This window comes from Typopeltis vanoorti, chromosome 15, assembly GCF_054136105.1.
Source record: "Typopeltis vanoorti isolate ZY-2024b chromosome 15, IOZ_Tvanoo_1.0, whole genome shotgun sequence".
Classification (NCBI taxonomy): domain Eukaryota; kingdom Metazoa; phylum Arthropoda; class Arachnida; order Uropygi; family Thelyphonidae; genus Typopeltis; species Typopeltis vanoorti.
The window spans coordinates 83926297-83945911 of NC_143563.1; the positions used below are offsets into that span (position 1 = coordinate 83926297).

The 19615-nt window shown below is 35.9% G+C and overlaps 1 protein-coding gene across 3 annotated transcripts in view; it reads left to right on the forward strand.

Moving 5' to 3' along the window:
• Window positions 1–19615, forward strand: part of tmod (tropomodulin) — a 240965-nt gene that overhangs the window by 132668 nt on the left and 88682 nt on the right. For all 3 annotated transcript variants that reach the window (XM_090405530.1, XM_090405529.1, XM_090405528.1), the window contains one exon: window positions 6933–7022. In XM_090405530.1, coding sequence (XP_090261656.1) covers window positions 6933–7022 — 90 coding nt within the window. The remainder of the gene's footprint in view (window positions 1–6932; window positions 7023–19615) is intronic.

Consider the following 19615-nt stretch of genomic DNA (forward strand, 5'->3'; position numbering starts at 1 on the left):
TATTGTCCATTACTTGAGAGAGAGAGAGAGAGTGTGTGTGTGTGTGTGTGTGTTCTTCTGACTGGTTTTCTTTTGCAAGATAAAAAAAATCCCTTTCTGGATGGGGGAAATCCCACTACATATGAAACTGGCTAACACACCTTCAGTTGAAAAGACCTTATAAAGGTCCCTCATTGTTTAGATGACATTTGAACCCAGCCATTTCCAACAAAAGGTATCATTACTGACTGAGCTGTGGAGACTCCTGTTCAAAACATTTCTGGTTAGTTTGCTAAGGAATGACAAAAGTTGAAAGTTTATTTTTCACTTGGTTAGAGTATAATAAATTTAGTTTAATCCTTTATCCAAGTGTGAGCAAACAAAGTTTGCGCCTGAAAGTATCTTCAGGACTAAGGGTAAGGTGATACAACACCCGGGCAACTCGTTGCAAAGGTGTAGCAAGCTACCAACACTCCTGTCCCAGTATCTCCATTAATGCAAAACACATCTCCTTGCGGATATGTCTAATGTTATGCATTAAGGGAAGTGCCACTACCCAGACTAGTTTCGACCTTTATTGAGGTCTCTTCAGTGGGAGCCAGGCCCAAGCTGAGATACCAGGCAGAAGCATTCGCAGGTCATCTCTACCTATAGGAGTTGCCAAATGGTGTGCCACCCTTTTTTAATAAATTACTCTGGATTTAGAGACAGATGTTGAAAGTTTATTTTTCACTTGGTTAGAGTATGATAAATTTAGTTTAATCCTTTATCCAAGTGTGAGCAAACAAAGTTTGCACCTGAAAGTATCTTCAGGACTAAGGGTAAGGTGATACAACACCCGGGCAACTCGTTGCAAAGGTGTAGACATATCCGCAAGGAGATGTGTTTTGCATTAATGGAGATACTGGGACAGGAGTGTTGGTAGCTTGCTACACCTTTGCAACGAGTTGCCCGGGTGTTGTATCACCTTACCCTTAGTCCTGAAGATACTTTCAGGCGCAAACTTTGTTTGCTCACACTTGGATAAAGGATTAAACTAAATTTATTATAAGGAATGACAGTGGCCTTATCTTATTTTATTTTATCCATGAAGTATTGAAATCTCTTCTATTTCAGGGATCCAAGGCTGAAATAGTTTTAAAAAGGTACCATGTTTGGTTTCCAGCAGGTTCCCCAAATTATTTTTAACCTGCTTTGCTTTCTATATAAATTTGTTATAGGTTTACAATCTTTTTTTGCATAGTAAACAAAGAAATATGATAGTTTGAAGAAATTTTCAAGCAGAAACATCATTTTTGTATGGGTTATTTGTTTCATTGTAAATTTGACAAATTACAAGTCAGTAGATGTTACAATTTCATCCACAACATTGTTTTTAAAACTTCACCAGCCATTTTCCTATGAGACCTGCTTCATGTAAAAGGATTTAAGGTGTGAATCTTTTCTTAATAGTGTCAAAATAAACTGTTAAGAAAAGTTTTAGAACAAAAGTGAAATGCAGATGCCAGGAAATTGTAGTGAATAATTATGTTTAGTTTTGTACAGTGAGAACTCAATTTCAACTTTTGAACATAAAATTGATTAATTGCAACCATTTTTTTTTCTCTTTTTCTTATAATACCATTTAACTATTTTAGTTATTGGTTTTTCTTCTCATCACTGGATATGCATATTTCTGTTCCTAAAGAGTACTAATGCTGCATTTCAGGGATGTTGCATGTAGGTATTTTTTCCTGTATTTGTTTTCTTTCTTTGTTTTGCATATGCGGGCTTGAAATGGAGATTAATACATCAAGAAATAGAAGAGTTGTGTTGTCTTCTATTATAAGAATGAAACAAATTCAGGATACACACTGTTTAAATAGGAGGTAAACTTATAATGTTCTTTCTTTAATAGATCCTGACCAAATGAGGAAAATGTCATTACTTGACATTTTCGTTGTTTGGCCTCATTTAATTTGCCTTCTGAGGTCCAGCTTTCAAAGATTTCCACCACTTGATGAGCATTGAGGTTCATTAGTCTTCTCTTTTATTTATATATTTGATTGTCCAAGTTTTTACTTTATGCTGAAAGAGTCTAATAATGTTCACCAGGAATTGCTCGTGATAGCAACATAGGTTTATCCCTGGCTGTATATATGAACATGCTAACCACATCCAGACTAGATAATAAGTCTGAGAATTAACATACATTTTTTTCTATAAAAACCTCTGGAATTTTTTATTTAAGTCTACTTTGTGGACTTACAGCACTAATAGTTTGAATAAGTATCTTGGTTCTCATGCTAAAAAAAAAAAGGGGGGGGGGAGAGGAAATAAGGTCTTCATTGAGGAAGCAGAAGGATGACAGCAGTTTAGCAGCAGCTCTCTAACATTAGTAATTAGTAGTAATATTGTGATAGTACTCAAATTTTTTTCAGAGAATTTACATTCTGAATAATTAAAACTGTATCAGCCAGTAGCTGTTTCTAGTGTGCCTTTCTACATATTTGTTGTTTTTGTTTTTTTAACAATTTTTTCACTTTTTGGATGAAATACTTTGAAAAAAAAAAATACTGATCGGAAATGGTTGAATGAATGTGCAACTGCATGCAATGGTGTCTGCAGCATTTTTTTCTTTTTATTTGGTCTAGTTTTGCAAAAATTCAGAATATGTCAAACAGTAAGAAACTGCTGTATTTCAAATTTAATGAGATGGCTGAATGATGAACAGAGAGAGGATTCCAAATTTGCTTGAAATTAATTTCAAGCAAATTTGGAATCCTCAAAGCAACTTATAGAGATGTCTGCAGTGGAAATGATTCTCTAGCACCAACACACAATCCACTTTAGTCCCATTGGTCTGAAATTTTCAGCAGGAGCATAACTGACATAAGGAAAAGTTATATTCCAAATTTGGTCAATCATTCGAGTGATGCAACTTGTGCTGGAGGAGATAGGGACCTGTATCCTCCCCATCCTTTCATTGAAGTCTAAATAGAATGAATTTCCCAGGAGACATTCTGCAATGGCAAACAACTGTATTCCAAATTTGATCAAAATAGGTTGAAGGGCATTCCCCCCCCCCACAGTTGGACCAGAATTCTCAGGATTGTAATTGCCAAGGAAGTTATCCTTTATTTTGGTTCAATTAGGCTGAATTTCTCAGGTGATTTTAAAAAAAAATAGGAAATCTATATTCGAAATTGGTTGAATGATGTGACCTATAAAGGTGTCTCAGGAGATGGAGAAGATAATACTTTGGGGGGAAATTTTTACTGTTTTCAAAATGCTAGTTTTATTAACCGGATTTAAGATCACAAACTTGACTGGCTATGTCTTATTAGCTACTTCTATTAAATGAATATTGCTAGCCAATAATATTCAACTTAGAATTTTAGTTATGGTATGTAGATGTTAGTCCTAATGATTCTTGTGATAAGAATTATATTGCTATGACTTTTGATATAGGGACACCTATCATGTAGATCTTTAATGTACATGATAGGTGTTAGTTCTATATGCCTCACTACATTGTTATCATTCCTCTTGTATGTGTACATGATTTCTTGCATAAGTAAAACTTATCTTGGCCATAAGAGTAACACTTTGACAGTACAATAAATTGTAAAATTCCTTGAATGCAAAAGAAAAAGATTTAAGTTTCACACAAATTTCGCTGCTTAAATGCCAATAAGTGTTTTCCAATTTTCATTACAAAGGAATTAAAAATACTCTTTTACAAGTGAAACTTCATTATAGAACTTTCTGAAATTCCCAAAATGAACAAATTTATTTTATATGAAAGAGTACCTCGTGTCTTGCCAGTGCAGCGCTGTCGATTGCTGACAAACTCACACAGTGTCACAGCTGTAAAATTGATGTTGCAGATTAAAAAAAAGAAGAAAAAAAAAGGTATATTGTTTGGGTTCTGTTGACACTGGCTACACAGTTCTTGTGCAAAAATAGATGAATTGGTGCACAAGCTATTTATCGACCTCAACCAGTCCTTTTTCTGTTTGCTGTGCCTCCCTTCTGTAAAACAGCTCCTGAACTTAGGCAAACAAGTTGAAAACCTTGAATAGCATGTCAGTACTATGAACGAAACTTTTTCCTCCAAAATGCAAGCACTAGAACTAATTGACGATCAGCAACACAACTCAAGTTCACCCTTGCTTGCAAATGAACTCTGCAGCCTAATTGCATCAAGAGTACATAACTGAATGGAGACCAAAAACAAAAATCCATTGCTGTTATTTTGAACTTTCTGACAAAAATAGAAAATCACTAAAAGTAGACATCATAAAATTAGGAGAAGATGCAACTTGAATTTTAAAAATATCATCATGTGCCATCGTTTTGGACACATCAATAAAAGAAAGTATGTAACAAACTTTCCACGCTTCATAAAAGTGACTTATGACACGCTGGCATGCACATCTAAATTAATAACAGTGATCAACAACAAGTTCAAGAACACTTACCCCCACCCCCCAATCGCGCATATGTGCTTGACCAGATCTAACATTTATCCAGAGAGAACAAAGTCATCTTCAAAAACAATTAGTTCGATCATAAACAACAAACAAGCTAAATTAGTACAAAAATCAAGCAACGGCACTGGTTGCCAGCAGTGTGAGGACCTCAGTAAGAAAAGGGTATATGTGGAACTACAAGGGGCGGGGTGATTATGAACAGCTCAGGAGACTGCTTGCAGGTGTAGCATGGAATGAGGAGTTTGTTGGAAAGGAGATCAATGCAGCTTGGGGGATTTTCAAGAACTACCTAGTAGATGCAATGTCTAAATGTATTCCAAGGGTGAGAAGATTAAATAAGGTAGTGTGAAATGGATGAATAGAGAGATTAAGCATGCAATACAGAATAAAAGGGCATTATGGAGGCAGTATAAGAGAAGTGGAAATAACCAATTCCATGAAGACTGCAAAGACCAGCAAGGTGGGTGACTTGGTTGGTGAGGGTAGCTAAAGTGAGGTATGAACAGTTAGCTAGTGAAGCCAAAAAAGAATCCTAAGGAGTTCTTTCAATATGTTGCCAGCAAAAGAAAGAATGATTATGGAAGGATGACATTGTTTGGAGAAAATGGTATAAAGACAGCTGTTGCAGAAGATGTGGCAGAAATATTCAATGTGCAGTTCATAAAGGTCTTTCAATCTTGTGAATGTGACTTCATGGAGAGATTGAGAGCAGTTGATGATGGGGAGGAGAGACTGACTGTAAGTGAGCAAGAGGTGTATGGGGAGTTGAGCAAAGTAGATGTGAATAAGGCTGTGGGACTTGATAATATATCACCATGTATTCTGAAGGAATGTGTCAGGGAGTTGATGCCAGCCTTCATATATTTTTTAAATACAAGTCTTGCACTCAGTCAAGTTCCTAAGGAGTGGAAGGATGGCAAGATTGTGCCACTTCATAAAGGAGGTGATAGAACTCAAGCATCAAATTATAGGCCTATCTGTGTGTCAGGTGTTGTGGTTAAGTTGTTGGAGAAGCTTGTGAGAATTAAGATCCAGAATTGGGTTGACAACAATGGTATTATCTTTGATGGACAGCATGGATTTGCTAAAGGGAGATCATGTTTTAGTAATCTACTTACTTATTGCAATAAGATGACTGCTTCCTTGGACAGAGAGGGATACACAGTAATATACTTAGATTTCACAAAGGCTTTTGATAGATTACCACGATGAGTTGACAGTCAAACTAGAGCAGATGGGGTTGGATATTAGATTGGAGACTGGCTACCTGATAGGTATCAACAAGTTGTGTATGAGGGAGCAATATCCAGGAAAAGGAAAGTTACTAGTTGTGTGCCTCAGGGGTCTGTTTTAGGGTCATTACTGTTTAACTTGTATATTAATGATATTGGTAAAGATTTGGATGGAGATATTCAGTTGTTTGCAGATGATGCAAAGTTCGGACGTACCAGGAAGAGTAGAGAAGATGTTGTTGCCTTAGAAGAAGACTTGAATAAATTTAGTGATTGGGCACAGGAATGTGAGTGCAATGTTGCAAAATGTAAGGTTTTAAAATTTGGAAAACAAAGATGGGATGCAGAATTTAGGCTTGGTGAAGATATATTGTTGGAGGTGGAGGAAATAATAGATCTGGGGGTGATAGTGGATAAGGATCTGAAATTTAGGGGACACATAGCCAAAATTGTGAAGACAACACAAAGGCTTCTGGGAATGATGTGGAGAACACTGACTTGTAGAAGTATGGAGATTCCTGTTCCATTGTATAAGGCTTTGATTAGACCACATGGACTATTATGCCCAGATTTGGTCACCTGGTTTTCAGAAGGATGAAGAGATGTCAGAAAGGAACCAGAGTTGACTGACTAAGGTAATTTCTAACCTCTGGAATGTCGAGTATGAGGTAAGATTGAAGATGCAACTTGCAGAGGCTGGTGGACAGGAGGAAGAGGGGAGATATGATAGAGACCTACAAGTTAGTAAGGAGTTGTCATGGGATCAATGCTGGAGAGGTTCTCCAGAAAATAGTGGGAGATCAGGGGAGAACCAGAGGTCATCCCTGGAAACTGTATGAAGAGGGTGTGAGTAGGGGAGTGAGAGACAGGTTTTTTTCATGCAGAGTTGTGAATGATTGGAATGCCTTGCCTGAGAGTATGATGTCCGCAGAGAATTTGAGTGTGTTTAAAGTATGGTATGATGAGCTGTGTGTATGATAAAAGGAACTCCCAGATGAGTCTTTGACTCCACAGGGTCTTGGGTAATTATAATAATAATAATGAAAAAGTATTTTTTTTGCAATCAAAGAATGGCTTAATAGACTTAAATTTCTGTGATATTTACAAATGATATCTGTTACAGTTAGCATTCATTTGTTAAGCAGATTATAATCATTTGCTTTAATTTTTGAAGTTCAGTATTATTACATTCATTTCCTTACATATTTCATATAGCATAATATTTAATTGTGCACTTTTTTTATAGCTATATTGGGACTGCATAGCATGCTGAACCAAGACCAGTATCATGCTTCAATTTTGAATAAAGGACAGAAATTAGGAGACAGGTTTGAAAGTACATGGCTGAACAATAATTGCTATTATTTTAATATATGATTTTTTAAAAGGGTTTCAGAAAACTTAAGTTCAGTAAACTTTGGCCATAATATCTTACAAAGATGTTTAAATTTAATAGCTTGGTGAAGGAAAATAGTTATGGTCTACAAGATGCAATATTTTCATTCATGCTATGTTAAAGACAAACTATATCCAAATTTTTAATGCAGTTTTATGCAAATTACCAATATTTCAGATCATTCAACTTTGCATGTAAACTCACCTTATATCCTTCTCAGATGTTTGTATAATTAAGATGTTAAACATCTATTACAGTCCACCCTAGTGAAGCATTTTTAAAGGCAGAATTAGATACCTGAAGGAAGAATGTCATAAAAAAAATGTTTTTAAATGATTATTAGATAAACTACATATTGTATTAAGAGTTTCCTCAGTACAGGGACAGAATTATTATCCTGAATGATGTTGTGTATCTAACTTTATGAAACAAAATGCAGCCATTTTAAAGCCTCACTGTATTACAATGATATTCCAACTCCTTTATTAGGTGGTAGATTGTTTTCATTTCCTAATGTGAATGTAGCCAATACTCCTAAGCTGTATATGTGCACACCAGACAAAAAAGGGAGTCCATATGCCTAGTGACTTGACATTTCAAAGGCATTTGATTGAGTTTGGTACAGGATTCTACTTATCAAACTTCCATCCTATGGTCTGCAATTGGATCACCAACTTTCTCACTGGTCACTCAATACATGGTGGATGGTTTGCTCTCCTCAGACTTCTCCACCAATGCATGAGTACTCCAGGGGGTCTGTTCTTTCACCCACTCTCTTCCACTTGTATATAAATCACCTGGTCTCACAAACTTCCAATCCTGTCCATAACTTTGCCAGTGAAGTATACACTCCATGTCTCTTTTTCATTGAACAAACCTTGTAGTGCTCAAGTATTAGAATCCTCAAGATCTACTATTACCAGGGACCTGAACTCAGATCTCCTAGCCATATCCCAGTGGAGCAAAGACAACTTTGTAAATTTCAATGTTACCAAAAGTCAGTTCTGTGTGATCTCTCAAAAGAAAGAGCTCACATCCACCCCCCCCCTTATCTCAATAATACTGAGATATCCAAACACCATCAGATTTCTCTTCTTGGACTGACCTGCACCTCCGATCTTTCCTGACAACCACATTTCAATTATAGCTTCTGCAGCTGCCAAAAACATGGTGTACTTTTTTTGCACAAGACACTACTTAATGATTCCTCTTTCACAGATGTTCAGTTTCTGCCTTGTGCCTCTTCTATAAATACTTTTGTGGACAGTGCTCTACTTAATTGGCTGCTATTATTCCTCCACCCTCCTCCAAAATCATTAAAACAAGGGCCACTGCTAACTAACCAACACTCTTTTACAGTCCATCTGGAAACTCACCGAACCAACTTCACTCTTCCCTCTTTCATTCCATCCACTTCTGTCCTTTGGAACAGTCTCCCCCACTTTGCTTCCCCAAAGATTACAACCTTCAACTGTTCAAGCTAAATGTGAACAGATTCGTCCTTTCTTCTATTCCTTTTGCCCACATGAGGCACTAATATGCTATAGGTCTTGTGGCCTTTCATGTGTATATCAGATATAAAAAATAAATAAATAAACCTGATATTAAAATTCGATATGTTAATCTTAGCTCTTTACTTATACAGTTGATATTATATGTTAAATAAATCTGGTATAAGTTTTCAGAATTCTCTAACTAAAGTAATAACTTTGTCATAAATTTGGTATGAAAATCAATAATAAAAAAAGACTTTGAAAATAGGCAGTAATATTGAAAACATCAGCTGCCTTCTGAATGGAGAACATATAAAACACGTAAAACATTTCAACTATTTAGGCAAACTATTTATTATTTATTTATTTATTATTATTATTATTGCACCCTCCATGGAGTCGGCAGGCTCATCATGGGAAGTTCATTTAACTGTCAATGTATTTATCATACCGACTCTTAAAATCATTAATGTTCCTTGCATTAACAACACATTTTGGTAATGCATTTCATTCACCAACAGTTCTTCTAAATAATCTACTCCTCATGCCTCTATTCACCATATTCTTACATAACTTCCAAGAAGTTATGTAAGAATGGTTTTTCCTCTCTCACCTTCTACTTTCTTTATAAACATCTGAATTAATCCGATAAAATCCTCTCACTAACTTAAACGTCTATCATATAATCTCTTTTTCTCCTATCTGCTAAACTCTGCAATCCACATTTCTTCAACCTCTCTCTCTCTCTCTCCATAGCCAGCATTCCAAAGTCCTGATATTGTCTTAGTCACTCATCTCTGGACCCTCTCCAATGTTTCCACATCACAATGAAAACCAGATAACCATATATGAGCACAATTGTCCTAGTGTGGTCTGACCAGTGCTTTATACAGTGGCACACTATGATAAGAGTACTTCTTATAGCAGCACTACCATGTGGAGACTTTGCAACACTAGCAATGTGCCCTCTAAACTTCAGTCTACTGTCAACCATCACTCTCAAATCTTATCCACTTCCTATATCGATGGTGCAGTTTGGCACCATTGATATAGTAACAGCCTTATATTTCTGCACTCCAAAATGCAACACCTTGCACTTATTAATATTAAAACTATAACTCCATTCCTTTGTCCAAGTCAAAAGTCTATTCGGATCTTCTTGAAGGGAATTAACATCAGCAGTGCTACTTATAATTCTCCCCAATTTTGCATCATCAGCAAACAACTGAAGAGCTCAGTCAAACCACATGATATATTGTTTACAAGCAAGTTACACAGCAGTGTCCCAAGAACAGAACTGTGGGAGATGCCGCTGGTTACCCTCCTTTTTTTTTTTTTTTTTGAGACACCGCTCCACCATACACATCCTGCTGGTATTGTTCAGAGCCAACCTCTGATCCACCTAACCAATATACTATCTATTCCTATCCTCTGCAGCTTGTTCACCAACTTATCATGTGGTAATCTAGTAAACACTTGCAAAGTCCAAGAATATCACTGTATGTGATTCTCTCTTATCTAACACACCCTATCCTTTACAAATCTATGCTAACCATAATAAAGAATGCTATGCCCGTCAACTCAATCCTGTATTCTATTTCTAACCAATCTCTTCAACATCTAGACTACAACCACAGTTTTGCAGACTGATCTATAATTGGAAACATCTGTCCTAGAACTATGCTTGTAGAGTTGTGCTATTTTGCCTTTTTTCCACTCCTTAGGAACCCTACCCATTTCAAGACTTTCATTAAATAACCAGGTGAAGGGCATAGGCAACTGTGGTTGGCTATGCCTCCCTTCTATACATTGCACCACATAATTCACACCAGAATCATATACGCTGATAAAGTGCTTGTTTAATAACTCCACTATATCCTTTGCAACTGTTATTCAGCTGCCATGACTATCCACTAGTGTCAACCTGCCATAATTATTCTTTCTCTTGCTTGCCATATAGCAGAAAAATTCCCTTGAGTTAACCTTGGCCTGACTAGCCAGTCTCCTCTCATACTGCACCTTTTCTTTCTTTACCATGCTCATCACCTTTCTAGCCTGCACTTTATACTCTTCATGGATATGATCACCACCAACTGTCTTGTACCTCTTCCATAGCCTTTTCTTTTCCAGCACAGTTTGCTTAATTTCACGGTTCATCCATTTCACTCCTACTCTATTTACTCTTAACCCTTGGTATGCAGTTGTACGTTGCTCGATGAGGTGTGCATAGATTGTGAAAATACTGATTGTGAAATGTTTAGGCAAATTAGTTGGCCACATAAAAAAGATCCTGATGGGAGACTTTAATCACAGAAATATAAAATGGAAGGATGAAACAGTGTATAAGAACAAGACAGTGAACTTGTTGAATTTTTGAGCGATAACTGTCTTAAGCAGCATGTCACAGAAGCAACTCGAAATTTTAGTGTTGGATTTGGTGATATTTCACAAGATATGGTTGTTAATGAGGTATTAACACTGCTGCTGGTTGGTGAAAATAATCATGAGGTACTTGTTTGTGAAATGGTGAAACAACAAAAGGCTACTGTAAAAAATGGATATATGTAAAAGTATAAGGTGGATGATTATAGGAAGCTCTGCAATCAACTGGCATCAATACATTGGGTAGATGAGGTGTGCATAAAAATTCATAAGGCAGTTGACTGCAGAGCTTCCTATAATCACTCACCTTATACTTCCGCATATATCCATTTTTTGCAGTAGCCTTTTGTTGTTTCACCATTTCACAAACAAGTACCTCATGATTATTTTCACCAACCAGCAGCAGTGTTAATACCTCATTAACAACCATATCTTGTGAAATATCACCAAATCCAACACTAAAACTTTGAGTTGCTTCTGTGACATGCTGCTTAACCTTCCAGAGGTCGCGTGCAGACTCCCAGTCCGCACATTTGCTTTTTTGCGTATATTTCTAAAGCGGCTGGTTAAATCCAGTTGTGCGTTTATGTAGCTTCATATATAGGGAAGACATATGTTAGTGTAGAATATTACGTTGATGCGATAACAACTGTTCCCACTGAGACATTGCGCAGTCACAGATCCCATGCAATCCTTAGTGTTATAAGAATAAGCAGTTATCAAAATTGAATGATATAATCACGTAATCACAAGAAAGATATTTATTTAACCAAATATTTCGGTCTGGAAATAGCAGACCATCGTCGGTGGTATTACAAGAACAGTTTAAAAAAATATACAAGCTAGAATACTAACAATAGATCGTTGAAATTAGAACATGCCGCATGATGTTATATCACTAAGTCTTATGTCATTCAGTCTTATGTCGCAAGTATCCTTAAAACAACAAATAGTTATCAAAATTTTTAAAATTGGTAAGTACTTGTAAATTATTTATATTTTTACATACAGGCTTATATATTTACACAGGAAATATATTTTTTATACACATATATATCTATTTTATATATGTTTATATATAATTGCAATATGGTAAATTATATTCTCTTTAAGTAAAATAAAATGGGTGATTATGAGAAGGAGCAAGAACGATTACAGAAGCTGATGAATGAATGCTTCGCTAATGACAAGGATGATGTTTCAGACAATGATGTTAGTTCAGAGGAGGAAGACAATGTGGAAGAAATGAGTGGCAGCGAAACCGAGCAAGAAGATGATGGGGTGTCATTAGAAGTAGCCGAAGATAACCCAGAGAGTTTGGAGGATAGATTCTATCAGGGAAAAGACGGAACTTTATGGAGAGCAATACCATGAACTAACAAACGTATTAGGAATGAGAGATACAATACAATCAAAGAATTATCTGACCCTAAAAACGACACTCAAAATTTGCAGTCACCTTTTGATATTTGGAATTATTTTATAGGCAATTCTATTTTATCGATTATTTTGGAAAACACAAACAAGCATATTGAAAGTTTAGCTAGTAATTACACTCGAGAACGAAATGCCAAGTTTACAACTCTGAATGAAATACAGGCTTTAGTTGAACTTCTATATATATTGCTGGTACATATAAAGCAAACCTTTGAATTTAGAAGATCTTTTTGGAAGTAATGGTAAAGGCATTGAAATATTTTGACTAACAATGTCGGTGAGGTGATTCAAATTCCTTTTGAGGTATTTGAGATTTGATGATAAAGAGTACACGTGAAGACAGAAAAAAGCTAGACAAATTGGCAGCTATTTGTGAAGTTTTTGATCTATTTGTTACAAAGTGCAAAAATGGATACAATCTAGGTGCATTCGCTACAATCGATGAAAAGCTGGAAGGTTTTCGAGGAAAACGTTCATTTCGTCAATACATACCAAGTAAACCAAATAAATACGGTATTAAACTTTTTGCATTATGTGATGCTAGAATGTACTGTACGGCTAATCTTGAGGTATATGTTGGACGACAACCGGAAGGGCCATACTTCATGAGCAATTCGCCAGGTGACGTTGTTGAGAGACTAGTAGAATCAATCAAAAATTCTGGGAGAAATATTACTTTAGATACTTGGTTCACTTCTTTTCCTTTGATTGAAAATTTGCTAAAGAAATATAGACTTACTGTAATAGGAACAGTTCGAAAAAATAAAAGAGAACTACCTCCTGAATTAGTGCAAACAAATTGTCCTATAAAATCGAGTATGTTTGCTTTCAAAGATAAATGCACACTTGTATCATACTGTCCAAAAAAAAAAAAAGAAATTTGTTTTGTTAGCATCAAGTTTGCATGACGATAATGCCATTGATACAGAGAGTGGAGCTTTATACAAACCTGAAATTCTGACTACCTATAACCATACAAAAGGAGGAGTAGATGTTGTGGATCAGTTGTGTTCAACCTACAATTGTGCTAGATCAACAAGAAGATGGCCTATGGTAGTTTTTTACTCTTGCATCAACATTGCTGGAATTAATTCTCAAGTTATTTACCATGTGAATAACATTGACAAAAAAAATATTGCGACATAAATTTCTGCAAGATCTTGGATTCTCTCTACTAGAAGTACATTTGCAAAAAAGGGTATCAATTCAAAGTTTGCCAAGAAATATAAAACTAAGACTCGCAAAAATTTGTGGATCACTCGAGAACAGAATTGAGAATGAAACTGCAGTTGCACATCCAGAAAAAGGAAGATGCTATTATTGTGATAGAAAAAAAAAAATCATGCATCTAAATATTATTGTAAGAGATGTTACAAATTTATGTCTTGAACATGCTATAATCATGTGCAATGAATGTGTAGAACTTAAGTAAAAGAATGTTAATCCAGTTCTACACATTTATTGCACATGTAGCATATGCAGTTCTATTTCTAAGATATTTGATTATTTTTTTTTATCTTGTTTTCTCTTACAAATATGTTGTAATTTGAATAAATAATCTTTTTTCTACAATATTCTTATTTATTATTATTCAAAACACCTTCAATTTTTTTTAAAAATGAGTGCATAATGACAGTCCGTGCGCTTCCATTTCTAACCCCCTACATCACATCCTCCTCAGACAGCCAAGTTTCACTTATTCCAATTATCTCTGGGCATACTATCTCAATCAATGCAACAAACTCCACTCTCTTGTTTGGAATACTCCTTACATTTGTGTACAAACATAATCCCTTGATGCCATTCTACCAGCTTCAACATTCTCTATTCTGGCTCCTATACCACGCCTCCCTCTTTGGTCTAACCACTGTTGTTTCCCTGATCCTGTCTCTGTTTTCCATTCCTACCTGTGTCATCCATCACATTGTGCTGCTGCAACCACATCTTCAACCTCATGTCCATCTTCCTCTTACAATCCATTTAGCTTGCCCTTCTTCAAAGAAGGTTCCAATCATTTACTACATTAACAAAACAGTAACCTTTCTAAATGCCCAACACCAAACCCATTCAAATGCAATCCATCAACTTTAAACCATTCCAAGTTTCCTTCAAATTTGCTACACAGATTTGCAATTTGTGAACTCCCTTTTCCTCAACAACTGACAGCCATCTTACTATTCATTATCTCTACTCTCCTTCTCAATTCACTATTGTCATATCTGGGCAACATGCCTACGACTTTTCCAACAACACTATTATTCTTTACCTGCCATAATAAACTTCCTCAAGTCTCTATCAACATTCTTTTCCCCCCCAGCTAAGTCATTTGTTCCCACAACTACCACTAATTTTGATGCTTGATCTTTCCTTTTCTACAATGCATCAGTTATTTGCTTCATTGTTACACCAGAAAAGCATGTTTTGTGCACTTTATTAGTCATTGCACTTCTAATAATTGAGTCCTCATACAACGATATATAACTATCCTTCAATTTCTTCTTCTAACATTCCTCCTTCTCATTCTGATCTGCCAATCTCTTCATCATCGTCAAATTCCTGCCATGTATCCTCAAGGGGTGTACATGATATGATAGTACTACATGAAAAATTTACATCATTACTAACTTTCTATCTACAATTTTCCTCCTATTTAGTCTATTACCTGTCAAGACTCCAACTCTTATATTTCTATCATCTAAGGCACTTTTTATTGTATCAATCCACCTATATCTTGGTCTTCCTCTGGGTCTTTTTCCTGCCAGCCTAGCAGAGAACACTTGTTTTGCTGAGATTAGCTCTGCTAATGCATTCCTGGATACTGACAATGTCAAGTTCTTTCCTAATATCCTTGTTTTGATATGATATCCATTGATGCCATCTGTTCATCCCCCTAATCTTTCTTGGGACCCTCATATCTGTGGTCTCTAGTCTTTTGTCAAGTGTTTGACTTCTGACCCAGCTCTCAGATCATCCCTAAGTTAAAATTGGTTTGAACACTGTTTTGTATACAACTAATTTAGTGTTTTGACTAATTTCTCTCTTATTCCATATAAATTTATTTAGTTGACTTCCTACCATACCAGCTTTGTTGATTCTGTTGTCTATTTCCATGTTTAATTTACCATCTTCACTAAAAATCATGGCTAAGTAGCTGAAATGTTTTACTTGTTCCACAGGTTCTCCATTCACAACACAGTTGACATTTTCAATGATTCTGCCTATTTTCGTTGTCTTTGTCTTTTTATTGCTCACCTTCATACCATATCTATTACAACAGTTATTGAATTTAGTCAGAGAATCTTGCAGACTTGTAGCGGATTTATTTAGAAGTATAACATCATCCGCATAAACCAAAGAGCTGACATTAACATCTCCAATTTTGATATCATGTTTAATACCACTTTAATTGATAATGTGAGCCATATAGATAATGAATAACAGAGCGGATAATGTAGATCCTTGTCTCACACCAGATTTAACATTAAACCACCTTCTTGTACTTCCTTCAGTTCTAACTGCTGACTTACAACTCAAATAAAGACTAAGTATTGTTTGATATAATGCCCGATCTGTTCTGTAGATGCTTAGTATCCCCTTCCAGATATTTCATTTCGCTTTTCATTGTCACTAACTTGTGTCAGCTCTTCTACTATGATCCCGACCCCTGTTCCCATTTCTAATCGCTGTAATCTATCAAGACACTTTTCATATACATTAATACTTTCCTTTTTCTCATTTATCCAAACAGTCCAAAACACAAAAAAAGCATATCTTTTGCATTTTTTGGTGCACACATATAGCAATTTTCACAATGCATCCACTGCAAAAAAATCCAAGCCAGAGCTAGATATTCATACTGAAGCTTTCTTTGCCACTGACAAGCGTTTTTTTATGGATGTCATTTTCAAAAGCATTACAAACAAGTTGCAATATACAATATAAACAACAGAAAATTCCAACAACAACACAACTAGAGGACACTTGTATCCAAACTGAAAAATGCAACATAGTTTTCAATAAAAAGCCTAATTTAAAAAACCTTTTTTTTTTTTTTTTTTTTTTTTGCATAGCTCAATTCTATGTTCACTTTCACCATTTAGTGAAGATGGCAAACAAAATATGGGAATAGACAACAAAATAATTAAAGCTGGTATGGTGTGGAGTTAACTGAAGGAATTTATATGGAATAGGGGAGAAATTAGTCAAAGCGCCAAACTAGCTGTACAAGATAGTGTTCCAAACAATTTTAACGTGTTCTGAACTGAAACAGTTAAGGACTAAAGATATGAGAGTTTCTGAGAAAAATTAGGAGAGTGAACAGATGGAATCAGTGACATAATCATATTATAAATGAAGATATTAGGAAGGAACTTGCCATTTCCTAGCCTTCAGGAATGTGAATCTTGGATAATAGTCACAAGAATGGTAGATAAAGGGTTAGGCAAAACAAGTGTTTGATGTCAAGATAGTAGGAAAAAAACACAGAAGAAAACCAAGATCTATGTGGATTGTTGCAGTTAAAAGTGCCTTAGAAGACCAAAATATAAGATCTAAAAGTACTGAAATCCTAACAATTAAGACTGATTTGGAGGAAAATTGTCATTAGGACATAGAAATGATATAATCTTTCATGTAGTGTTATCATCGTATCCTGCATCCATTGACTACATATCAAGAATTTGATTATTGAAGTCAATATTTCATTAAACAGAATTTAAAATTACCATATTTTCTATTAGTGTTAGTGAAGAGAAACTGTTTTTACAGAAAATAATTTTAAGACTAATATGAAAAGAATTTCGCATTTTTTCTCCTTTTTTTATTTCGAATTAATTAATACACTGGTGTCCAAAAGCTAAGGAAAAACTGCATTTTTACCTGTATATGAAAAATTTTCATAACTACAGAAAAATGCGGACATAAATTTATTGCCAGCATACTAATAAATTATATTACACGAAAAATGTGTTATAAATTTAATACAAATTAAATTGCACTACGCTTTTGGCAAAAGTTACAAATTTAGTTAGGGAATTACAGAAAACTATGTAGAGATATATTTCAGTATGGAATATGTCCACCCTATGCAGCTATAATAATGTAATGCCATGCTTAGAGCCAACAGATTCAGGAGCTCTTGAGGCAAATGACCCACTCCTCCTTCAGAGCAAGTATAAGCCCTTGTTTGTTTTCTAGAGGGGGGGGGGGATTTCGAGCAGCAGTGAGTCTTCCCATTGCATCTCAAACATTTTCTATAGGGTTGAGATCTGGGGAACATGCTGACCCCTCAATTCAGTTAATATCCTTGGTCTCCAAAAGTATTTCCACTACTCATGTACGATGTGGTGTGGCATTGCCATCCATAAAATTGAATTCTTTGCCTGCAGCACCATGGAACATTCGAACATGGCGTTGTAAACTTCGTTGCAATATCGTTCACCAGTCATAGTCCCTTTTTCCAGCACTTGTAGTTCAGTGCGTCCATTCAGCATAATGCCTCCCTACACCATAGCCTTTCAAGAACATTCAAACATCCTTGCAATGGCAAGCCGTATCACTTTCATGCCAGATCAAGTGTCATCTAGAATCGGAAGAAAGACTAAAAGACTCTCTTCTATAAAGAGTACATTAGCCCATTAGCATCTTTTTTAAGTTTTTATGGATACAACATGCTGAAAACATGCTCTATGATGAGCTGCAGATAAAGGTATGCTGACCACAGGCCTTCAGGTGTATATTCCAACTTGTCATAGACGTCTTGCCACAGTTTAAGATATTATTATTAAAAGAGACCTGCAGGGAGTCAGAGACTTATCAAGGGAAACCACATACTACACACACCAGCTATCATACTTATTCTTGAATTCATTCACACTGCTTGCACTCACAACATCCAAAGGTAATCTGTTCCAATCACCACCCTCTGAGAGAAAAATCTAGCCTTTATTTTCAGCTTCCAAGGATGCCCTCTCGTTCTTTCCTCACCCTCCATAAATTGAAAAATTCCATCAATTGAAATCCTGTATGACCCTTTCAGAGGTTTATAAGTCTCATTCATGTCACCCCTCTTTTTTCTGTTTGCTAGTGTCTGCAGTCTACAAATTCTCAATCTGTCTTCATAATCAGTATTCCACAATCCTGATATCACTCTCCTTTGCACTCTTTTCAATATATCAGAATCGCGATGGAAACCAGGAGACCAGATCTGCGCACATTAGTCCATGTGTGGTCTTATCAAGGCCTTGTAAAAAGGCAAAATGGCCTTCCCTTTTGAACATTTGTTTCATCATTGCAATTATCTTTTGAGTTGTATTTGCAATCTTTGCCACATAGCCCCTGAAATTTAACTTCCTATCTATTTACACTCCAAGATCCCTAGCATCATCAGTTTCTTCTAGCCTAATCCCACCAATATAATATGACATTAGATATCTATTTACACTGAACTGAATACTGACACCCATTTTCCCATGCTCACAGTTCCAGCCTATTCAGAACATTCTGCAAGTACTGCACATCAGCAACATTCCTGATTACCATACCTATTGTTGTACAATCAGCAAATAGCTGTATGTCACTTGTCAAATCCTTTCCAATATCATTAATGTACAGATTGAATAACAGTGGACCAAGCAATGATCCTTGTGGTACACCACTTGTTACCTTAAATCTTGCAGACTCACATCTCCCATATACCACTTTTTGATATCTGTCAGTCATGCCATGCTGTATTCTGTCAAAAACCTTAGCAAAATCCAAAAGTATCATAGTGTATCCATTCCTCTTATCCAGTTCAATGATAACATTGTTATAGAATGTGAGCAAATTGCTAAAACATGATCTTCCCTGAGTAAACCCATGTTGTTCATTGCAAAGTAGATTCACTGTGAACCCATTTCTGAATGCAAGCCCTACCAATTTTTCCAAAATCTTCACCACCACTCATGAGATACTAATTGGTCTATAGTTGGATACATCAGTCTTTGACTCACCCTTGTGCAATGGAATTTTACCTGTTCTGAGACTCATTAAACAACCTGGTCAAAGGAATGTCTGGTTCAGCTGAACACTCTTTTAGCACATGTGCTGATATCCCATCAGTCCCTATCGCTGAATTCTTATTCAGTTTGTGCAACAGCTCTAATACCTCGTCCTTATACACCTGTGTTTCTTCATCTGGTGAAAAGGTAACAGTGAGCTCAATTTTTGCCTACACGAGGT